Consider the following 25,873-nt stretch of genomic DNA (forward strand, 5'->3'; position numbering starts at 1 on the left):
TAACCATCATGCAGTCATCCCGCAGGTACATCAATGACCTGAATTTAGAACCTTTAAATGAAAATGATGAGTTTCACTCAAATCCAAATTTTGTTAGGGGTCAACTGGAGGCTCAAGAAAACAAAGACTTATCAAAGAAGCCTAAGTTCAACAAGGGTCAATCAAACAATGGCCTGATTTCTAAATCTGAACTTCAACATGGGTTAATGTTGATCTTAATGAGGTGTATTAATTGCTACCTTTATGTCATGGTGCGTCATGATAACCCGAAGTGCCCTAACTGCCATAAGAGTGATTGTCTGCTTGATGTGCTCCCTAAGGGTCAACTGAAGCCTCAAGACAACACAGACTTGTCAAAGAAGCATAAACTCAACAAGGTACCGATAAACTTCACTTTTGCTTGTTAGATTTCAGTTTAAATTATTCTCCTTATTCTTGCTTTTAGTATAATTTAGTAGGTATCTAAAACGAGTATTTTAATGTGGCTTTTAAAATATTGGATTCATTAGAGAATTTAATGAATTTCTTATGCTTTTGTAGATTGAAATGTTCTCTATGGAAGGAATAAAAAACAACCATCATGTCATCACTAAACCAAGTCTCAAGAGTGTGTATATGCCTGGTAGCAACAGAAAGAAAGAAACAGATAAACAAGGTGATTCATCATCACCATCCCAACATGAATTGAACCATGTTCTGACTCCTAAATCTGAACTTGAGCACGAGCCAGAGTTCGTCTTAATGAGATGTATCAGGTGCATCTTTTATGTCATGGTTCGTGAGGGTAACCCAAAGTGCCCTAACTGTCACAAGAGTGATGCTCTGCTTGATGTGCTCCCTAGGGATCTACTGAAGCCTCAAGAAAATAAGGACTCATCAAAGAAGCGTAACCCCAACAAGGTACATATCATTGCACTATTGTTTTGTTAGATTTTAGTTTAATTTTTTCTCCTGATTTCTTGCTTTTAGTATAATTTAGTAGGTGTCTTAAATGATTAATGTAATTATTAAAAGAATGGACTTATTATTAATAAACCTCTTATGCTTTGTAGCTTGAAATGGTCTCATTAAAAGGAATAGATAAAAACTGCCATGTCATCAATGAACCAAGTCTTAGGAGTGTGTACATGGCTGGTAGCGACAGAAAGAAAGAAGCAGATTGTGATTCATCATCACTATCCCAACATGAATGGAACCATGATCCGACCTCTAAATCGGAACTTGGGAACGGGCCAGAGTTGATCTTAATGATATGTATCAATTGCTACCTTTATGTCATGGTTCATGATGGTAACCCAAAGTGCCCTAATTGTCGTAAAAGCTTGATGGGTTCGGTGAGAATCTAGTGAAAAGAGAGAAGATGATGTAGTATGAGTAATATGTTTCATAGACATGATATCGTGTTGTAGGACCAAGAACTAAACTTCTTTCATTTTAAAGCATGATGTTTAAGATTTCTATTTTTTTTTTTAAGCCATCATGGTAGTTTTATTTTCTGAAATCATTTAGGGGAAAAGTTGTTTCTTAACATAACTATTAGTGCACTTGGTATATGCTGCTTATATTTATATCAAACTAATGTTTCTAGTTGATCTTTTGGTGCCCTAATCAATATAACACCCTGACCTAGTATAGGTTGAAGCAGGGCCGTCTTTGAAAATCACAAAAAAAAAAAAAAATTTTGGCCCCGTGCGAGATAAAAAATTTGGGCCCTATTCAAAAAAAAAATATTTTGGTCCAACAACACCCCTCGATTTATTAATTGGGTTTTGAATTCATTTTGTTTATTAAATTGGCATTGAGTTACTTTTATTACACTTTCACAAGTTAGGCTTTTCAAATAAACAACGAGTAGCACCCCTCAATTCACTAATAACACTTGTTCCTTATTTAACATTGTCTAATAAACGGCCGAGCCGAGCTTACTTAAACTTGTTTACGAGTCGAACACAATCCTAAAAATAACATTGTTTAGTAAAGGAGCACGAGCCCGAGCTTCACTTATTAAGCTCGCGAGCCTTCAAATCTATTATTTATATTATTTTTAATTAATATATAATAAACGAGTCGAGCTCGAGCTTGAGATATTACCAACGAGCCAAGCTCGAGCTCTCATAAGTAAATCGAGCTCAAGCTCGACCCTGGTCAAGCTTGGGCTCGGCTCGTCTCATACAAATAAAATATATAGAACTAAATATTGAGTTTTTCTAAGTTTATATTGTTAATAGTTAAATGGGAAATAAAAAAGCTATGAAGTTAAATAAGAAAACATGTAAAGTTTGTTATGTAAATGAAAAAAACTATAAAGTTAAACAATAAAACATGTAAAGTTTGTTTTGTAAATGATTAAATGAGAAGAAGAAAAAAAAATTATTTACAAACTTATGAAGGCCAATATTTAAATGTGAAAGTGAACACTTAAACTAGAAAATAAGCTTTATGGGGCTTAAATTAGCAAAGGCCCACAGAAACACAATAAATGGGAACCAACGAAAATTATGAAAAAGAGAGGTAAGCGTTGGATTGGATCCCGGAACCGCTGTGCTTTTAGTAGTAACCTGCCGCATCCATTGAGCCAGACGGTGAATTTGTATCATTTTTTCTACAATAATTATATATATAAAACATACATATATATATTTTAAACATTTTGGGCCCCTAGATAGTTTGGGCCTTGTGCGGTGGCGCCTCCCGCACAGGCCCAAAGCCGGCAGTGGGTTGAAGCCAGTCAAAATAACAATATATGCTTAAAGTGTTAGATGATTTAGAAATTTTATAGGAATTACAACACTCAACTCATTTATACGTTTATCAGAAAAATGTGTTTTCAACCTCTCCAGCAGTCTTCTATTTTTCATCTCCATAACTTGTGATTGTAAGGCATACAAAAAGATACAAAAACATTAAAAGAAGGTATAATCGAAAATACTGCTGGGTGGATATAGAGTAACAAATGGAATACTTTATGTAGTCTAAAGTGTTTCAGATTTCAAAATTTGATCATATATCAAATTAAAATCAATGTTTCATACGGATGTACCCAAAGTCTCATAAGCTTCAATTAGTTACAAGCTAGTGCATGGTAGGTAGCCTAAACACTAAAATACATTAGGCATGTGAGCAAATTACTCTAAATATGTAAACTAGTAGACATATAAACTCGTAAATTTTTGTAATGTTATTCATATAAAATATCTCATAAAACATTTGTTGGGTAACTTGCTCAAGATATTTTGGAAACACTTTTAATTTTAGGAAACATATTTTCATCATTGAAAGATCAATAACATGTAACGCCATAAAATCCGAAATTTTTCTAATTATTACATTTACTTGTTATATGGCATGACGTTGTTTAACTAGTTTAAATAAGATAGTTAAAACGTATGTTAAATAGAAAGGAAAAGAAAGTTTAGACAAAAGTGGATGGATATCAAACCTTAGGGGTTGAAATTATGAAATGTTTAATTAAAACACAAATAGGGTAGGAGATATCAATCTCCTGGAGAGTGTGTGTCGACATTTGGAGGGGGAAAACCCTCTTAAGAACAAAGTGTGTAATTCATCCAAACCAAGGTAAAAATTAGATGCTAAATCTTGCATGATTTATGTTTTTCACAATGTTGGACATGTGTAATACAATTTTTTTTATATTAAAAATACTAGATTTACAGCCAAAAATGTTAAAAAAAATTAGTATGTTCTTAAGGTTTTTTAGGAGTTTCAGAATGCTAGCAATACAAGGAGTTTTTGCTTGAACCCTCTGTGTGTGTGTGTGTATATATATATATATATATATATATATATATATATATATGACAAGATCCGTTAGTAATCACCCTTTTTGAATTTTTTTTTTATTTTTTTAGGTTTTTTGGGGGTTCAGTTTTTAGCATTTTAGCTTGGGGGGAGGGGGTGGGGGGTTTAGGTTTTTGGGGGGTGGGGGAGGGGGGTTTAGGTTTGGGGGGGGGGGGGTTAGGTTTTTTGTGGGGGAGGGGGGGGGGGTTAGGTTTTTTTTGAGGGAGGGGGGGGGGGGGTGGGGAGGTTTAGGTTTTTTTTTTTTTTTTTGGAGGGGGATGGAGGTTAGGTTTTTTTAGGGATTTTTTTTAGCTATTTTAGGTTGTGTTCACATTGGTTCTCGTGGTTCTCGCAATAAAGGTGGTTCTCGCATTAACCTTACCCTATATATATATATATATATATATATATATATATATATAGGTAATGTCATATTTGATTCTACACCTTCTACTTCATCTCTCTTATTTTATTGTGAATAATTATTGTTTATTTATGATAGTTATTGTATTTATTAATAAGCGAATTTAAAATTACTTATGATCTTTTTTAAATTTATTTTATTGTGAATAATTATTGTTTATTTATGATAGTTATTATATTCAATAATAAGCGAATTTAAAATTACTTATAAATATTTTTAATAATATTTTAAATTTAAACTTATATTTAAGTCTATAAATATCCCAAATGTAAAAATAAGTTCGTTAAAATATTATAAAAAAGGAAGAATAATGATAATAATTGTTATTATGAGTGATTTCTAAGTATTTTTAGATATTTAATGTGGTTGGATAGTTTGAATGGTAAAAAATATGTTAAACAATAATAAAAATGGATATTAAGAAAAGGCAAATTGGAAAATAATAATTCCATCTTTCTGAGATTGACCAATAATAATCCCAAGTCATGAATTAGCCGCCAATAATCCGACCTCGTCCAATTTTTTTTGTAAAATACTCCACAGTTAATTCAGGCTAACGCCGTTAATGAAAAATGCTGACGTGGCTATTTAATTCCATATATCTACCACATGTATCTGCAACATGTTAAATGATTAATGACATGGATTATTATACGAAAGGGGCATTTACACTTGAACGATCAAAACATTACACAGTTAAACGATCAAAACACATCTCTTGAAAACCCTAAAATCCTTCTCAAGAAGAAAGCTGCAAACGATCAGGTATCCTAAAATTGTTGCTACATTCTTGTTGTTTATGCGATTCAATCTTGATTTAATCCTTCTCCCATTCTTTAAACCAAAAAGATGGATGACAAGGTTATTGTCAAAGCTTGGCACGAGGGTAAGCTGAAAAAGACACCTAAATTGCACTATGAAGGAGGTGATACTTATATGTTTGAAGTAGAAGTAGACAAGATGTCTTATTTTGAGCTGATCGATTATGTGATTGAGGGTGGGTCTTACCAAGATAAGAATATTGAAATTTTCTACTTGATGCCTGGAAAGAATTTTGCAGATGGTTTTGTGCAGATTACCAATGACCAAGATGTCATGAATATGCTAAAAAATTTTGGGGAAAAAGATGCCAGGCATATCCTTCATTTGTATGCACAAGGTAAGAGAGTTGTAGCCTTCAAAGACCAAACTGTAGCCTTCAAAGGGTTTACCAGAGAGCTGCAAACAAGAATTTAACACCTACAAAACAACTTCTTGAAACCATACCTAATGCCATACCTGAAGCCCATATTGTAGCCCAAACTGAAGCCCAAACTGTAGCCCAATCTATAGCCCAAACTAAACCCCAAAATGAACCCCAAACTGATACCCTAACAGTCTTCAAAGGGTTTACAAGAAGTACTGCAAACAGGAACCTAACACCTACCAAACAACTTACACAGTTTACTAATTCACCTGACATAAACATAAGTCCTGCTGATTTCACAAAGGCAATTCAGATTAGGTAGTCAACACTTACCAAACAACCTTCTAGATCTGATGAAGATGCAGACTGGATGCCAGATCAATTAGATGGTGGTTCTGATGATGATGATGATGAGGAGTGGAGGGCATCTGTGGCTGCATTAAAACAAAACAATTTATCAAAGAAACAAACTGTTGAAAGGTTATTGAAAGACTTCAAATGTAACAAGGTTGTTGAAAACACAGAATTTAGTGAAGCTAGCAGCTATGACGACTCAGATGGGGATATTAATTCACATGGAGAGAATGAAGATGATGACATAAGGGGTAAGAAGTACAAGGAAGTTCTTCCAGCTGTAAGTGAAAATACTGACTGGACTAAGTGGGTCTGGGTAGTTGCTACTAGGTTCCCAACAAGGGAAGCAGTGAAAGATGCTTTTAGAAATTATGCAATTTTCAATGGTAGGAATCTTAAAGTATCTGTAAGTGACAAGAATAGGCTGGGAAGGGTTGGTATTAGATGTGTTAAAAATTGTCCCTTTAAGATATATGTTTCTTACCATGTTAAAAAAGCATGTTTCCTTGTTAAAAGTGTAGTTAATGAACATAGTTGTCAAAGAAATATGTTGAAGAACAGACAATTAATTGGACAATTCATAGCTAGTCAGTTCCTACATATTTTCAAGGCTAATCCTTATTGGAAGGCAAGGGAAATTCAGGATGCAGTCAAAGAAAAGTTCAAGGTCATTGTGAGTAATTGGTTGGCTTACAAGGCAAAGACTTATGCCCATCTCAAACTTCATGGTTCAATGAAAGAACATTATGGGAAGCTGGGTGCATACTTAGCAGCACCGAACGAAGCCAATCCAACATCTGTTTTTGAACTTGTGACTGTCCCATCAGAATATTATGGACATGAACCTGGTACAGAGGTTTTCTTTAGGCTGTTTATTTGCTTTGATCCAGTTAAGAAGGGGTTTTTTAGCAGGATGTAGAAGGCTTCCATGTCTAGATGGTTGTTTTATAAAGACATTTCTTGGTGGTATGTTATTGGTGGTGATGCTTGTTGAGTGCGTTATGATTTTTATTGATATTTTAAGACCATTTTACACATTAGTCAAGTTTTAAATTTATAAAAAACGATATTCTACTAACACTAAACACACATACATGGGCAAGTGCACCTATCGTGAGCGTAGTATAGTGTTGGTAAGATACCGAGGTCGTCCATGGACACAAGAGCTTTTAGTACCGGTTTATCCTCAACGTCTAATCAAACTAAAAATTTTTAGAAAAGGTTTTAAGCATGAAAAGTAAAAACTAAAAATGCTGAAAATTAAAATAAAATAAAACAGATAGACAAGATGAATCACTTGGATCCGACTCGCCTTTAATGTATCCTTTGATGATTTCCGCACTTTTGCACTTTTTAAGAGATTATCTTAGTTATAGAAGTACGCCCCTCTTTTGAAGGTGACTTTACCCTCAATCCCAAGTAGCTGGTTTAATAAATTAATAGTAGTTTACATATGAGGGGATCAAGCCATTCGCACCCCCGCCATCCAATACCAGTGGGTATTGAAGGAGGTCCTAGTAAGCTTGACCCAGGTCCTTGGAGGATCTATACACTGAACAAGGCAAGAACCTTATTAAACCATTCCCTTAACCCCCGACCAGGTAGCCAACATATCTCTATATAGACCGTAGAGATATGAATGGTGAAAATCTTTTACTTTATATAGACAGTAAAGTAATGCCAAGACACCACATACAAATGATAAAGAAGTTTCACCTTCAACATAAGAAACTAGTTATTAAAGTCATTAATACAAAACCAAATAAAAAGTGCAAAAAGATTAAAAATCAAAAGTAATACATTAAATGCTTGTCTTCACCAAGTGATGTAAGAGACTTAGCCAAACATGGCCTTTGATTGACAAGAACTCTTACGATCAATCTTGTATCCCGAGACTACTACACACACTCTAAAGTAGATGATGGATAATGGCGGTGGATGTGGGTGTTGTAGTGGTGGTGGAGTGGTGGCAAAGTGGGAGAGAGGTGGTTTGCCAAGGGATGCCTTTGAAGAGAACCAAGCACCCCTATTTATAGCCTGAACAGAAGCCCGGCCACGGCCCCGTGTCCGCTGGACACGCCCCCGTGGCCATCTCCTTTCTCTTCCTTCATTAATTGCAATTATCTGCATTAGGCTCCACACGGCCCCGTGTTCGCTGGGCACGGCCCCGTGTGCAGAAGCGTATCTGTACTATCAAGATTTGAAAGTTTCTACAAATCTTAGTGTTGATCATGCCCCGTGCTTAGCTGGGCACGCCCCCGTGGTGGGCATAGAAGCTTCCACAACTTTGTTCATTTCTGCAGACATCTGACCACGCCCCCGTGTCCAGTGGGCACGGGCCGTGGTCAGCCCTCTGTTTCTTATTTTTGCTTGGGGAGATGCTATCGAGGGGTCGGGAATGCCACGTTATTCCTTTTCTTTGTATTTATGTTAGTTTTTGCTGCATATTTGTTCCTTTTGTTCATTTAAGCTCATTTGGTCCTGAAAATACAAAAGGAAGACAAAAGCACACTTTTTCCAACATTGGTACTAAAAAGGGTTAGTTTTATGCCTCATTTGATGTAATTTATATGTTGCATTTTACACACATCAAATACCCCCACACTTGAATCTTTGCTTGTCCTAAAACAAAACTCTTTATTATGTGACTTACATACCCAAATGGAATGGGTAGAAGAGAAGTTTTCAGGCTTGTCTTGAGTGTCGGGAATCCAAGATCTTTATTGGGTTTTATTTTTATACTATTTACAATCCTATTCGTTATGATTTATTTACAACGTTTCATAAGAGAAATTACTTATTTGGGCATAACATGCCTCTTTAAAATTCTATTTATATACAAGTTCACATACCTCACGGGAGATCACACAACACTCGGCCGAAGATGTTTTTTTTTTGTGAAACGCTCGAGACCGGCATGGAACTTACTTCTACCATATGCTTGCCAAGCAATCAATACTCCTCCTTTTTAACTATAAACCTTCGTTAATATCAAGAGGACTTGGGGAAAGGGTTAGACTTGGGCTAAAGGTAGATGGTTTTGGGTTAGTGGTTAGTAAAAAAAGGGCTAAAAGCGTAAAAAGCGTCGGTCATTGTAAAACTTTTTGTTTTTGTGACTTTTATTTAAACTAAGCATTTTCAAACAAAGTTTCTTTGAGGAACTTGTTTGTTTATTGCTAGACTTTTTTTTAATAAAGAAACGTCACAAGAAAACTGAGCTTTTTACTAAAATAAAGTGTTGAAAAGAAAAAGGTTTTGGTGGGTAAAGGGTGTTTGTTTTCTGGGTTTAGAAATGAAAGGTTTAGGCTCAAAGGGGTTAACTAGGGGGATTTTAAGTAGGTGATAAAGAAAATGAAAAATAATGGTGTTGAAAAGAAAATGGGTTAGTCCTAATGCCTCCATCATTTACTTACTTGGGTTTAAGTTGGTAAGGATCGGGAATGTATCGTCGTGGCAAGTTCTAGAGTCGTAAGAACCAAGCGGCTATTCACACAAGAAACGAAAAATGAGCATTTAGTTTAAAGATGTATGCTTGTATGCTCAATAAAGGCTCAAAACTCACTTATTGTGGGAATGGGTTTATAATGTGATTAAGTATATATAATCAACTTTTAACCAGATTTGTCATGCCGTTTCGTAATTTTCTTATGTTGGTTCTTTTTATCACGACGCTATCAGTTGTAAATTTGCAAAAATATAACATTTTAGAACTTGTTATTCCCAAATTAAACCAAGACAAGTAAAAAAATGAAAAGTTTTTGAAAGAAATTGGGGTGATTAGCGGTTCCAATAGAGTTTTGTGTAAGGCTTGTTATTAGGACTTGCAAAATTCAAGGTTTTAGCATCCCCCCCCCACACTTAAATTACGCATTGTCCTCAATGTGTCCCAAAAGTAAGTTTTTAGGTTGATTGAATGCGTAAAAAGGTATTGAAAAACAAAATTTCTGTTACTGGGCATCTGGCCACGGGCCCGTGTTGGTCCGGGCATAGCCCCGTGGTCAGATTGCCAGTATCATAATTAAACAGAAGGCTGGGCACGGGGCGTGTTCAGTGAGCACGGCCCCGTGTCCAGTTACCTGTACTGGGCATTTTCTGCAGAACGTCGGGCACGGGGGCGTGTTGGCTGAGCACGACCCCGTGCTGAACTTGCTGTAATGGAGGAAAATTGTCAGGACGCTCTGTTTTTTGTGCATGGGTTGTGGGTTATTCTTTCCCTTGGTAACCTCCACCTTTTCGAGTGTATTTTATTCCTGAAAAGTAAAGCTAAACTAGAAAACATAAAATTTAATCTAAACTAAAACTAAGGATAGTTCTGCGGAATGCCTCCGTGGTGCGCCACATTTATAAGGGTCCTTGACTAGACCCAAAGTCAGTTATATGTTACCCAAGTGGGATGTTTTGCATCCCATGTTGCACCGTCGGAGGGCATCATCCAAGCTTGAGTCTATGACATCCATGTAGTTGACCGGGTCGTCGTCTTCTACTTTTTTCCCAACCCCGAACTCCATCTCTTTGTCTCCGACCCTCAATATCGGTGGCTAGGAATGGTCTTCCTAGAATGAGTGGTACTTCGGTGTCTTCCTCCATATCGAGTATGACAAAGTCGGCCGGGAAGACAAAGTCTCCGACTTTTACCAATAGATTTTCGGCGACACCTTGTGGATATTTGATAGACCTATCGGCGAGTTGTATGCTCATCTTTGTGGGACTTGTTTTACCTAGTCCGAGTCGTTCAAACATTGATGCGGGCATGAGATTGATGCTAGCCCCAAGATCGGCCAGTGCATTGCGTATAGGTGATCCCCCAATGGAACAAGGGATGGTGAAGCTTCCAGGGTCGATTTTCTATTGTGGGAGTTTGTTGAGTAGTACGGTGGAGCATTCTTCACTTAAATAAACTAATTGTAATGTTTCAATTTTCCTTTTGTGAGTGGGAAAGTCTCTCATAAATTTTGAATATTTAGGCATTTGAGTGAGGACTTCCACAAATGGAAGATTGATGTGCGATTGTTTTAGTAAGTTTATGAATTTTGTGAATTGCTCATCGGTCTTTTGGTGAAGTAACCGACCGGGGTAGGGTACCGAGGGGTTCTTAATAGGTTCTTGATTTGGCGGAGGAGTTCTTTCTTTTTGGGGTGTTGGTGAAGTTGTGGTTTGACTGGACGGACTTTTGCCTCGGGACCTAAGGTACGATTTCTCAAGGTGATGAGATCCACTTGCGCCTTTGGGTTGGTCTCGGTATTGCTGGGTAACGCGCCTTGTGGTCCCTCGGAGAAATTTTGAGCTAGTTGATTTAGTTGTTTTTCAATGTTTTGAATACTAGCTTGTTGATTTCTAAAGCTTGATTCCATTTGTTAGAATCGATCCGAGTTTTTCTTTTCGGTGTCAGAGATGAGGCGTGAGTAGTATCTTCAAGCCTCTCTCGTCCCCCTTGTTGTTGTTGAGAGAAATTTAGTGACTCATTTCTTGGTTGTTGAAAGTTTGTTCGTTGGTTTTGATTTTGTTGATTACTACTATTGCTCGGTTCTCTCTAACCAACGTTAGGGTGGTTACGCCATCCTTGGTTGTAGGTACCTGATGTGTGTAAAATACAACATATAAATTACATCAAATGAGGCATAAAACTAACCCTTTTTTAGTACTAATGTTGGAAAAACTGTGCTTTTGTCTTCCTTTTGTATTTTCAGGATTAAATGAGCTCAAATGAACAAAAGAAGCAAAAATGCAGCTAAATCTAACATAAATACAAGAAAAGGAATAAACGTGGCATACCCGACCCTTCGACAGCATCTTCCCAAGCAAAAACAAAACATCAGAAGGCTGAACACGCCCCGTGCCCAGCGGACACGGGGGCGTGCCCAAGTGTCTGCAGAAAAGACAAAGTTGTAGAAGCTTCTATCTCCCAACACGGGGGCGTGCCCAGCTCCACACGGCCGTGGTCAACGCTAAGATTCGCAGAATCTAAGCAAATCTTGATAGTACAGATACGGTTCTACACACGGGGCCGTGCCCAGCGGACACGGGGGCGTGGTCAACTAATGCAGCCAAACTGCAATTAATCAAGAAAGAGAAAGTGGCTGGACACGGGGCCGTGTCCGGGTTTTCTGTGGAGGCTATAAATAGAGGTACTTGGTTCACTTCAAAGGCATCCCTTGGCAAACCATCTCTCACACACTTCACCCACCCTCCACCACCATCACAACCCACATCCACCACCATCATCCATCATAGAGTGTGTGTAGTAGTCTCGGGATCCAAGATTGATAGTAAGAGTTCTTGACAATCAAAGGCCATGTTTGCCTAAGTCTCTTACATCACTTAGTGAAGACAATCATTTAGTGTAATACTTTCTATTTTTAATCTTTTCGCACTTTTCATTTGGTTTTGTATTAATGACTTTAATAACTAGTTCCTTAAGTTGAAGGTGAAACTTCCTTATCATTTGTCTGTGGTGTCTTGGCATTATTTTACTGTCTATATAAAATAAAAGATTTACACCATTCATATCTCTACGGTCTATATAGAGATATGTTGGCTACCTGGTCGGGGGTTAAGGGAATGGTTTGGTAAGGTTCTTGCCTTGTTCAGTTTATAGATCTTGCAAGGACCTGGGTTAAGCTTACTAGGACCTCCTTCAATACCCACTGGTATTGGATGGCGGGGGTGCGAATGGCTTGATCACTTCATATGTAAACTACTATTAATACATTAACCCGGCTACTTAGGATTGTATCCCTGCTGACTCAAACTACTTAGCCGAGGGTAACGTCACCTTCAAAAGAGGGGCCTACCACATTTCGCATTAATAACTTAATTAATTATCTTTCGATAATTGTAACACCTCGAAATTTTGTGTCCAATAAAGTGTTGACACGTGTCATGAGTTTACACGTGGCATTAAATATTAAATAAAGGACTAAAGTTGACAAACCTTGAAAGTATGTAAATTCGAGGGTTATAAATGTCAACAAAGGGTAAATATACTGTATAGTAACCCTAAACGATGCTCGTACCTTCAAACGAATAAATCATTGATCGTACGGAGCGAAACGCGGGAGAAAGTGAGAGATTACAAGCTACAGGGGTTAATTGTGTCAACATGTTTAATTTATACCTATGAGTGACCCTTTGACGAACCCGAGGCTTTGTAACAGTAAAATACGCTCACTAGAATATACTATATAAATTTCGCGAAGTTCCGTTTTAAAACGAGAAAGTTATGATCAAATTCGTATGAGAGGGGTTAAAAGCGTCAATAATAAAAGTTAAGGCTTTTCGATAGTAATTAAACCCCTAATGTGCTTAGAATAAGTCAAACGTGCTTAGAAAAAGTCAACAGAAATGTTATTTTGCGATTTCATGCATAATCTGTGATGTAGATGATATGTAACCTGTTTGAACACACATAAAACATGATAATAAGTATATTAACTAGTCTAAGCTTGTTTGATCCGACCATTTATGGTTTTGACCCGGTTCGGAGCCGAAAGTCGCAAAAACTTTGACTTTTGCTTTGACTTCAGTTCTGACCCGTTAAAGTATGATATAGATATGCCTTAGGACTCTCTTAGGACCAGGTTACATGATGGTATAACCCTCTGTGACCGGTTCATTGGTTGTCCAAGTCTTTTACACATTTCCGTTAAATGCTTAAAAGTTGACCGTAACGCCCTTTTTTTATTTAAAACGAGAATTTCGGACATGTGAAAGAATCATAACCTTAGGTACTGATTTCTAAGCATGTCCCTAAAATTTCACGTCAATCCGAGGTCCAGAATAGGAGTTATGCTAAATAGCGCAAATTACGGAAACTTTAGTAATTTAATAGCGCAATTAGCATAACGCCTATCTAAACCCGGATTTCGACACCAAACCTTTTACTCACTGATGTAAAATAATATTTTGGGATTTTTAAAGATTTTTAATTATTTTTAACCTGCTCATAACCTGCGGTTATGGCAACGGTTCGGTAAATACCGAATATACCCTTTTCGGTCATAACTTGAGTTCTACAAGGTCTTTTGACCCGATTCCAGTTGCTACTGATTTTAATTAATAAATAAAGTATTTTAGACTTTATAAACTGTTCGGGAAACTCAGATTTCCTGTAGAACTCTGAAACCACTTTTATAATCTTTAAAAAGACCGAAATACCCCTACGGGGCATAATATGAACTTAAACTCGCTACGGGCATTATGGAAGGTATCCTACTGATACCACAACCTCTTTAAAGCATATTGACTTAGGAAAACAGTGTAGGACTCTTACGGTTACCCGTTGCGCCTTTTGCGCGCACGGTTCAGCTTATGTAACTAGTTACATAAATTAGCCGAAACGGGTCAAACCATATTGTTTTGACCCCAAAATCCAGAGTATGATTATTATACCCATATAAAACAAGTCTTCAAACTTGTTGGGTCAAAATCACACTCCATTCACGGTTTTCGCCTTTCACGCGATTAAACCGTAACTATCCTTCGAAACTGACCGGTCTAAGCTACGGCTAAATTAAAGACCCGTTAGGATTCTAATAGGTTAATTTAAACCTTCTTTCCAGATTAGGGGACCAGTAAAAGCTATCTGCAATTTATTTCAATTCAGGAATTATACTTGCAAAGGTAAATACTTTTAACTTATTTTCCGTTATACGGGCTTGGGTTACGGTATTTAAAATACCGCTTGGTCGGGCAATTGACCCCAACTCATTAGTAGTTGGGTATTATCAATGTGACCCGTTTAAAAACTTGTTTTGTTGGCTTTACGCCTTTGGGAGCTTAATGACCATGTCCCGGATATCCTTGGCATCATTTTACGAAATGGCCACTACCTCGACATCCGGGTGTAGGCGTACACCCGACATTGTGTCTATATTAATTAAAGGTATAACCGTTGGTTTTCCTACCACGGCTTTATGCTTTGTGGCGTGTCTATTAACCTTTAACCCGGCACGACCCGGGCGACCGAACGCATAGTAAACATGCAATTCTTTACGAGATTTAATTATAAATTATCCCAAGTTATAAAGAGTTTGTGCCTTGTGCATTTAAACCAATTTTATTAAACATTTTACAAAAGTGTCAGTTGAATGTATTTACCAGTGTAAACTGACGTATTTTCCCAAAAAGACTAAATGCAGGTACTATGCGTAATTGGCCGGATTTCTCCTTAGCATCATTAGAAGTCTCGCAAGCTTAAGATGCCTGAAGTCTGTTGAACAATACTTTATTATTATTATTGATCCCCTGTGGATTTTATTTCAACAATGGTGATACTTTGATATTACATTTAACGTTGAAATATATTTATCTTTATGCTTCCGCTGTGCATTCATATAATTGTGTGGTTTGACTATATTGTTGCCAACTACGTCACGGTAATCCCCCACCGGGCCCACCGGTGAGACACGTGGAAACCGGGGTGTGACAGGTGTAACAACTCTCGCTAAAATTAATACTTAGTATGATTAATTAATCAGTTAATCAATATTAATTAAGCTAACAAGATTAATTAAGCTAAGTAAGGTTTATTAAAAATAGATATATATGGGGTCGTATAAGAACGTTTAATATTAATAATAAAATATATTATTTTTTTTCCTTACTCCGTTTTTAATGAAACTTAGGTTAAAACGTAGATAAAAATATGCTCGTTCTAAAGACATATTCGTCGTTTTATAAAACGTTATATTTTAAAAGTTATACGAGAAAAACGAGTGAAGCAGCTGAATTAATATATATAAGCAAGCTAGCTAGCATGTCAAGCAGGTAGGCAGGCACGTCACTATCCCACATCGACATAAATATGTTGAGGTGCTTGCTTGCTATAAATAAGAAGCTTAGGATTCATTTTTCTTTGCTCATTTCTTTTCTTCTTCTCTCTATACGTTGGTGTTCTAACCAATAATCACCGATACGATATTCTTTTCGGTCGATTCAGGAACCAACTAACGGAATCCAAAGTATTATACTTTATGAGTTCGTTAAACGGAATCCAAAGTACTATACTTTGTGAGTTCGTTAAACGGATGCCAAAGTACTGTCTGAATAAGACTACACTTTGTGAAGTTCGTTAAGGTTCGAATCTCGTAACTATCGTTGAGGTTTGATTTGGGTTTTACACAAATACGTATTCCATTCTGTTAAGCTATATGTTTAACTACCGAAAATACTCCCCACCACACACACATGCGAATCACTAATTAGTATAGCAGGGTGCTGCTACGATACAGGGTATTAACTCGATCGCTATTACGATTCATTTTCCGACCGATCAATATATCCAATGGATGTTTAAGTGCCACCCGCATTAGGGTTATACTTTGTCGTTCGTCGTTAAATCGATGGATGTTTAAGTATCGCACTTTGTCGTTTGTTGTGAGAATTTGATCTCGTGAGTTATCGTAATTGTTGTATTAAGTTACCTACCTAGTTCGTGTGCACTCGGTTACAAGGCTAAATCAATAGGCTAAGCTTTGCCAGTATAAATCTGCAATATATCAAGGCTTATCTGTAGACTAAACTTTGGCCGTATGAATCTGCATGTTTATAATGTGAGTCATTCTTTTTTTAACTGTTTTTCTCACAGTTTGTGAGTAAGTATTACAATACCTCAAATTATTTTCAAGGTTATAATTACAGGGATTAAGTCTATGTAATCACCATATTACAGCCGATATGTGGGGTTTTGTATACATTACTTGTTTCCCGTCACACTTGGACAAACGGGTGGCCAAGGGGTGATCTGACCACAGTCACAGACACCATTGGACAAATGGGCTAGCCAATGGATGGTCGAGTGACAAATACTGTGGGTAGTTGGTTTGATATCAGAAACATTGTAATCGCTCTTAATACTGTGAATTATAACAAATCTGTTTTTATAAAACCTGAATGAACTCACTCAGTATTTCCCGCTGACAAAACCTTTTTAAAACGCGTTTCAGGTAATTACAGTAGATTGGAGTAAGGATTAGATCCAGCACTGAAGGACTTCAAGAAGTGGCTTATTTCATTAACTAAATCAAATTAAGAAATATCGTTTTTATATTAAAAGCTACCTTTGTAAAATATGGGTTTATCCCATCTATTTAATAAATAAAATCCGGTGTTTCTAAACTCTGATATTTTTCCTAACTCACGGTCCTGATGAAATTTCCGCTGCAATGTTTTTCAAAATAAAAATAATCACCGGTACCACTGGACTGCTCACGGCACCCGATTCCGTCCAGGGTGGGTCGGGGGTCGTGACAACAGGTTGGTATCAGAGCCAACATTGAGTGAATTAAACACTAATCTTTGTGTTTAATCTCAGTTATACAATTGCACATACTTGAGTCTAGACAAGAACATAGGACAAATTCGAATTGTTATTCCAGTTTGTCTTTTTATTGTTTATTGTTATTTAAAGTTTTGAAAGCAGGAAATATGCCACCTGCAATCAGACGAGGAAGAGGAGGAAGAGGAAAAGGGAAGATCATTACTCACAATGATCACGAGGCTGGACCTTCGAACATGCGAGCTCCTTCCAGTACAAGGAGTGAAGAACCACAGAGACGAAGAAGAAACCTCTTTGAACCTGCGAGACATTCTACCTCGCATAGCTCAACACCCTCATACCGTCATTCTTTCGGACCAGATTCGGAAAACAATCCTAATAACCCTCAACCATCCTTTATACCTCTCCAGCGATCTGCTTCGCACCGTTCTTACGGCGATCCTTCACCTTTCTTCATAGGACAGTTTAACCCGGCGGATTATGTCCAAGAGCCAATAGGGTATAACCCTTTAGGACCAGAGGATCACTTTTCCGAAGATAATGCAGTGGATATGGACGAGGATACAGATCCCGTCGAGCCTGCAAAGGGTACTCCTAATCATCCAATCGAGATCTATGTTGGGTCATCCTTCCATGGAACACCCTACCAAGGTCCCGACAGCTACCAGGCGAGGTTTGACCAATGTAATTGGTACTTTACACCTTCACATCATTTCTCGCCTCACGACCAACAGCAACAACAGGATCCTTATGAGGATTCGCGGTTTGTGGCCGTTATGCCACCGCCACCGCCACCGGTTCAACCAGTAATTCCAGATCCGCCAAGGCGTAGAAGATCAGGCGCATGGATGTCCACCCGAGGAGGGGAATTCCATTTCAGCACCCCTCGCCACTCGAGTGCTAGTCACTTTCCGTCAGTACCTGAAGAAGAACCACAATTAGGGGAACCTTCTGGTCACCCTGCAGAGGTGAATTCTGCACCAGTTGCACCACCTCCGCCACCATTCGGATATGACAATCCGATACCAGCGTACGGCGCTTCCACGGCGTACAATCTGTTTGAGCAGCCGACTCACACGCACTACAACTATAACTATGATGCCGATCCGTATGTGGTAGCGGCAAATTATAATGCCCTCCATGGAACTCTTAGAGACCAGATTACTCAGCTCATGGGTATCCAATACCTCCTAGACCTCCGGTTCAGCAACCGTCGCAACAGCCACGTTTTTCTCCACCGGAGCAAGAAGAAATACTCCACCGTTTAAACCGTGTGGAACGAGACTTCGAACAAGAACGCAAGAGTAATCGTGGATTTCTCAAGGGCCTAGCAAACCTACTAAAAGGGAGGAAGAAACGAGATCATTAATCTCTTTATGTATTACAGTATTTACTATTGCAAGCAAAATCCCTGCGAGGACATTTGCTTAGAGTATTTTAGTCCCTGTGTGGACATTTATCATGTTTAGTCCCTGCGTCGACTTATCTTTTTAGCCCCTGCGCGGACATCTATCTTGTATTGGTCCCTGCATGGGCTTGTTTTTCTATAAACCTCTGCATAGGTAATTATTTACTTAAAAAGTCCCGTTTAGGGCAGCGTGTAATCATATTTGAAATTTATGGAATGTTATGTTATGAATTTCATTTTTGTTATTATTATATATGAAATAAATCAAAAATCATTCCTTTTAATTTAATCTGCCTAAATAAAGAATCTTAAGAGTGAAACCTAGCCAGGTGTCTTTTTAGACCCGGCCAAGATGGTAAGACCTGATTAAAAGATTCAGAATTCCAGTTAACCTCTGAAATTATGTTAACATTCATGGCAGATGTGATTCATTAAAAAATCGCACGCGTCATTCTGGTATAAGAATCCTTCTAAGGATTCCAAAGCCCAAATTAATGATTTATAAATCATGGGTTAAATCATCAATAAAGATGATCATTTATTAAACATCCATTAGCGATGTAGTGCCTACGGGCCAAACTTATTAAACATCCATTAGTGATGTAGTGCCTACGGGCCAAATTATTAAAACATCCATTAGCGATGTAGTGCCTACGGGCCAAATTATTAAACATCCATTAGTGATGTAGTGCCTACGGGCCATAATTATTGTCATATAAGACAAAAGGCAGTGGTAGTCTATGACTCCCTGTCAGAAAAGGTAAAGGACTATGGTTCGAACCTTCATGCCTTGATTCTCTGAAATCCCGGCTAATATTATAAAAACGTCCTCGTGACTAGGCTTTTATGCCACTAGCAATATTATTTGTAATTAGGATAAGTTATATTCATATCCTAAATAAAAGTGAGTAACAAATTAACTAGATATGGTCTCTGTTTACCATGGTTAATGAATTGCCATAAAAGACAATTCCATAATAAACTCCTAAATAAAATTTTTCGTTATCTTCTGTAACAGATTCAAGTTACCATGGTTGATCCTAGTGGGGAGAATAGTCATTCGAAAGAAGACGAATACGATAACGCCCAGGTTCATTTGACGGGCGCATAATTGAAAGCTCTTGTCGACAACGCTGTTAAGGCAGCCCTGGATCGACAATACGAGGAGTATACTGAATCCCGGAGCAGAACCATATCCAAACCACACTCAAAGCCGAAAACCCACTCAAAATCTCACAGCAAACCACCGTCTAAGCCCAAAAAGGACGATGATAATCACTCATCCAATGAAAACAGTGTCCGTCCAGAAAGAGTGTATACCGATGCATCTCGCGCCAGGGGCTGTACCTACAAGTATTTTGTATCTTGTAAACCCCGAGATTTCACCGGGGAGAAGGGCGCGGTTGATTGTATGACGTGGCTAGACGAGATGGACACCGTGGTGGACATCAGTGGGTGCGCAGAGAAAGTTGTGGTAAAGTTTGTGTCACAATCATTCAAGGGCGAGGCCCTGGCTTGGTGGAGGTCTCTGGTTCAGGCCTCGGGAAACGCTGATCTATACAGCATGACATGGGAAGAATTCATTTCTCTCATCAAGGAAAATTACTGCCCTCAACATGAGGCTGAAAAGATAGAGACTGACTTCCTGTCATTGGTGATGACGAACCTTGACTGTCAAGCTTACCTCACGAGCTTCAACACAATGTCCCGGTTGGTTCCGTATCTGGTAACCCCGGAGCCAAAAAGAATAGCTCGTTTTATCGGTGGGTTAGCCCCCGAAATAAAGGCAAGCGTGAAGGCCTCTCGGCCAGCGACCTTTAGATCTGTAGCCGACATTTCTTTGTCCCTCACTCTGGATGCGGTCCGACAAAGATCGCTGAGGAACAAAGAAGCTGAGAAGAGAAAGCGTGAAGATGATACTTCACGAAGGTCGGGCAAGAAGCACTGTGGAAACGGTGACAACAAGAGAGGGTCTGAGTCAAGGAAGGATGGGCAACAGTCTGGTGAGAAGCCCAAGTGCAAGAATTGCAAGAGACATCACTTTGGAAAGTGTAGACTCGAATCAAACTCGCAGACTCAGTCGAAGTCGTATGCTTGCGGGTTATGCAAATCCAAGGACCATAAGACCGTGGATTGCAAAAAGATAAAAGATGCAACCTGCTACGGCTGCAACGAGAAAGGGCACATTAAAAGCAGCTGCCCTAAATATGCCAAGAAGCCTGAAGAGGCCAAGAAGACCAATGCAAGAGTCTTCAGGATGGAGGCGAAAGAAGCAGTGCTAGACGATAACGTGATCACATGTACTTTCCTCGTAAATGATATCTTTGCAAGAGTACTTTTTGATTTGGGCGCTGATAAGTCTTTTGTAGATCATAAATTTTGCAAATTGCTGAATATGCCTGTCAAAACCTTAAATGTGAATTACGAGGTAGAGCTAGTAGATGGCACCATAGAAACCGTCTCCACTGTGTTAGATGGATGTGTGATATCCATTAAGAACCACTCTTTCCTCTATCTCTACTTCCCCTTAAATTGGCCGGTTTTGACCTAGTATTGGGTATGGACTGGTTATCTCACAACCAGGCCCAAATCGTCTGCAACAGAAAGCAAGTGGTGATAAAGACTCCGTCTGGTGAATCGCTTACCATTCGAGGAGATACCCAGTACGGATTGCCTGAGCAGGTGACTATGCTCAAGGCTTCAAAATGTCTAAAGAAGGGTTGTGTCATCTACATGGCACAGGTGATTATTGAAGAGCCTAAACCGAAGATAGAAGACATTCCCGTCATTTCGGAATATCCAGAAGTTTTCCCTGAAGATCTACCTGGTTTGCCACCAGATAGGCAAGTGGAATTCAGGATCGATATCATCCCTGGAGCAGCACCTATTGCTAGAGCACCTTACAGGCTAGCACCAACCGAAATGAAGGAGTTGAGGACCCAACTGGATGAACTACTAGCTAAAAGTTTCATCAAACCTAGTTCGTCTCCCTGGGGAGCACCTGTCCTGTTTGTAAAGAAGAAGGACGGATCGATGCGTCTGTGCATCGATTATCGCGAGCTTAATAAGGTCACGATAAAGAATAGATATCCCTTGCCGAGGATCGATGATTTGTACGATCAGTTACAAGGGGCAAGTTATTTCTCGAAGATTGATTTGAGGTCAGGCTACCATCAACTGAAGGTCAGAGATGAGGACGTACATAAAACCGCATTTAGGACTCGTTACGGTCACTACGAGTTCCTAGTGATGCCGTTTGGGCTCACTAATGCACCGGCTGCGTTCATGGATCTCATGAATCGCGTTTGCAAGCCATACTTAGACAAATTTGTCATCGTTTTCATCGACGATATTCTTATCTACTCTAAGAACCAAGCTGACCATGAGAAACACCTTCGCTGTATTCTCAAACTCCTACATCATGAGAAACTCTATGCCAAATTCTCTATGTGCGAATTCTGGCTTCGAGAAGTTCAATTTTTAGGACATGTTGTCAGCAAGCGTGGTATCCAGGTGGATCCCGCTAAAGTTGAAGCTGTCATGAATTGGCAAGAGCCAAAGATGCCTACAGAGATTCGTAGTTTCCTGGGGTTAGCAGGATATTACAGGCGATTCATTGAAAACTTTTCAAGGATTGCTGCGCCCTTAACTTCCCTGACCAAGAAGAAAGTAAAATTTGTTTGGGGCCCTAAGCAGCAAGAGTCCTTTGATATTCTGAAGCAAAAGTTGAGCAACACTCCTGTGCTGACTTTACCTGAAGGTACCGAAGAGTTCGTAGTTTACTGCGACGCATCACACACTGGCATGGGATGTGTGCTCATGCAGAAAGGCAAAGTTATTGCCTATGCTTCAAGACAGTTAAAGGTGCATGAGAAGAATTACACCACCCATGACTTGGAGCTGGGTGCCGTTGTGTTCGCACTAAAGCTGTGGAGGCATTACCTGTATGGTATCAAGTTTGTGATCTATTCAGATCACAAGAGCCTTCAACATCTGTTTAATCAGAAGGAGCTAAACATGAGGCAACGCCGTTGGATGGAGACTTTAAATGATTATGATTGTGAAATCAGATATCATCCCGGCAAGGCGAATTTAGTCGCTGATGCCCTGAGTAGAAAGGAAAGGGTGAAACCCATCCGAATCAATGCCAAGAGCATTGAAGTGAAGAATAATTTGATTGAAAGGTTGTTAGCTGCACAGAGAGAAGCTGTGTTGGAAGCTAACTATCCTAAAGAAAAGTTAGGAGTAACTGAGGAGCAGTTAACTCTTAGCAAGGACGGAATTTTACGATTGAATGGATGAATATAGGTTCCAATTTATGGAGGACTACGAGATGTTATCCTCCAGGAAGCCCATAGTTCCAAATATTCTGTTCACCCGGGAGCTGATAAGATGTATCAGGATCTAAAGGCAAATTATTGGTGGATAGGCTTGAAAAAGTCTGTAGCCGCTTATGTAGCCAAATGCTTGACTTGTGCGCAAGTCAAAGCTGAGCATCAAAAGTCGTCTGGCTTGCTACAACAGCCTGAGCTTCCCGAATGGAAGTGGGAATGTCTAACTATGGATTTTATTACCAAGTTACCCAAGACAAGGAAAGGATGACACAATATGGGTTATAGTCGATAGACTGACTAAGTCAGCTCATTTCTTACCCACCAAGGAGACTTATAGCTCCGACATGTTGGCCCAGTTATACGTTGATAAGATTGTAGCCCTACATGGCATACCTGTGTCTATTATCTCCGACAGAGATACTAGGTACACGTCTCATTTCTGGAAAAGCTTCCAGCAATCTTTGGGCACACGTTTGAATTTTAGTACGGCTTACCATCCTCAGACAGACGGTCAGAGTGAACGTACTATTCAAACGTTGGAAGACATGCTGCGTGCATGTGCTATCGATTTAGGTGGTAGTTGGGATAAGAACCTACCATTAATCGAATTCTCCTACAACAATAGCTACCATACCAGCATTAAGGCTGCGCCTTTCGAGGCATTATACGGTAGAAAGTGTAGATCGCCTGTTTGTTGGGCGAAAGTTGGAGATGTCCAATTATCAGGACCAGAGATAGTCTTCGAGACGACGGACAAGATTGTCCAGATTCGAGACCGTCTCAAGGCTGCCCGAGATAGGCAGAAGAGTTACGCAGATCCAAAGCGTAAAGATTTTCACTTCGAAGTAGGTGAAAAAGTGTTACTTAAAGTACCACCCTGGAAGGGGGTGATGCGTTTCGGTAAGAAAGGCAAACTAAGCCCGAGATACATAGGACCTTTCGAGGTTATCGAACGTATCGGGTCAGTTGCCTACAAGTTAAACTTACCAGAGGAGCTCAATGGAATTCACAATGTGTTCCACATCTGCAATCTGAAAAAGTGCTTCGCTGACGGATCACTGGTAATACCCCATACAGATGTGCATATAGATGAGAGCTTGAAATTTTTGGAAAAACCTTTGTCGATTGAAGATCGACAGGTAAAGAAGCTTCGAAGGAAGCATGTGCCTATAGTAAAGGTCAAATGGGATGCCCGTAGAGGTCCCGAATTCACGTGGGAAGTTGAAGCCACGATGAAATAAAAATACCCTTATTTATTTCAGTAAATCTCGGGTCGAGATTTATTTTTATGGGGGTGAGGATGTAACACCTCGAAATCTTGCGTCCAATTAAGTGTTGACACGTGTCATGAGTTTACATGTGGCATTAAATATTAAATAAAGGACTAAAGTTGACAAACCCTGAAAGTATGTAAATTCGAGGGTTATAAATGTCAACGAAGGGTAAATATACTGTATAGTAACCCTAAACGATGCTCGTACCTTCAAACGAATAAATCATTGATCGTACGGAGCGAAACACGGGAGAAAGTGAGATATTACAAGCTACAGGGGTTAATTGTGTCAACATGTTTAATTTATACCTCTGAGTGACCCTTTGACGAACCCGAGGCTTTGTAACAGTAAAATACGCTCACTAGAATATACTATATAAATTTCACGAAGTTCCGTTTTAAAACGAGAAAGTTATGATCAAATTCGTATGAGAGGGGTTAAAAGCATCAACAATAAAAGTTAAGGCTTTTTGGATAGTAATTAAACTAACCGGGGACTTAACATTGCGGGTAAAAGTCACGAGGCCCTTAACGGTAAATAACCGAGGGCCAAATCGCAAAGTTACCCCTTTGAAACCGAAAGGTCAGGTTAATCATGACAAAAGATTTGAAAATCTTGAAATTCAGGCCTCAGGCGGCCCGCCTGAGTGAAACAAGCAAGTTAATGCGGGCCGCGAGCCACCTGTGGATACGTTTCCTGACATGAAGATTCAGGCGGCCCGCGTGCATGTAGCCTGAATCTTAATGCGGGCCGCGTGGGAGTCCCAGATGCAGAAAACATGGGCAGATTCACTAATTGAGCTTGTGAACGATCTTGTGTGCATTTATTGGAGCATGGGCACCCTCTACTTGCCCCCTAGCACCAAGGGCCACCTGCTGATCATCCATGATCCATTGTAGGGTGATGTGTAATGATCCTAAGCTCAAAATTTCACTATAAAAGGACATACATTGTGCACAATTGAAACACTCCTCAAAACCTGCATTCTGATCATCTCTGGAGCTCTCAAGCACTCTTCTAACATCCTTAGTCGTGCACCAAGCTTCTGTAAGTATGCCAACCCTTTTATGGCTTAGTTTTTGCATAGTATAGCTTAAAAGTCAATCCGTCGTAATTAACGATTGACTTTGCGATAAATCACAAATGGTCCAGTGGTTTGTCGAATCAAAGATAGTTATATGATGGTAAACATGTGGGCTTTAAACCCCTAAAAGGGCACCCTCTGATTCCCACTCTAACTAGTTCAAATATCGAGTCAAACGTGCTTAGAAAAAGTCAACAGAAATGTTATTTTGCGATTTCATGCATAATCTGTGATGTAGATGATATGTAACCTGTTTGAACACACATAAAACATGATAATAAGTATATTAACTAGTCTAAGCTTGTTTGATCCGACCATTTATGGTTTTGACCCGGTTCGGAGCCGAAAGTCGCAAAAACTTTGACTTTTGCTTTGACTTCAGTTCTGACCCGTTAAAGTATGATATAGATATGCCTTAGGACTCTCTTAGGACTAGGTTACATGATGGTATAACCCTCTGTGACCGGTTCGTTGGTTGTCCGAGTCTTTTACACATTTCCGTTAAATGCTTAAAAGTTGACCGTAACGCCCTTTTTGATTTAAAACGAGAATTTCGGACATGTGAAAGAATCATAACCTTAGGTACTGATTTCTAAGCATGTCCCTAAAATTTCACGTCAATCCGAGGTCCAGAATAGGAGTTATGCTAAATAGCGCAAATTACGGAAACTTTAGTAATTTAATAGCGCAATTAGCATAACGCATATCTAAACCTGGATTTCGACACCAAACCTTT

At 39.0% G+C, this 25,873-nt stretch overlaps 1 protein-coding gene across 1 annotated transcript; it reads left to right on the plus strand.

Moving 5' to 3' along the window:
* Positions 1 to 1,460, plus strand: LOC110869725. The gene is made up of 3 exons (XM_022118957.2): positions 1 to 377; positions 541 to 900; positions 1,053 to 1,460. The coding sequence occupies exons 1-3, from the start codon at positions 9 to 11 to the stop codon at positions 1,344 to 1,346; spliced, it is 1,023 nt and encodes a 340-aa protein (XP_021974649.2). The 5' UTR covers positions 1 to 8; the 3' UTR covers positions 1,347 to 1,460.
* Positions 1,461 to 25,873: the final 24,413 nt, after the last annotated feature.

This window comes from Helianthus annuus, chromosome 8 (genome assembly GCF_002127325.2).
Source record: "Helianthus annuus cultivar XRQ/B chromosome 8, HanXRQr2.0-SUNRISE, whole genome shotgun sequence".
NCBI classification, from domain to species: Eukaryota; Viridiplantae; Streptophyta; class Magnoliopsida; order Asterales; family Asteraceae; genus Helianthus; species Helianthus annuus.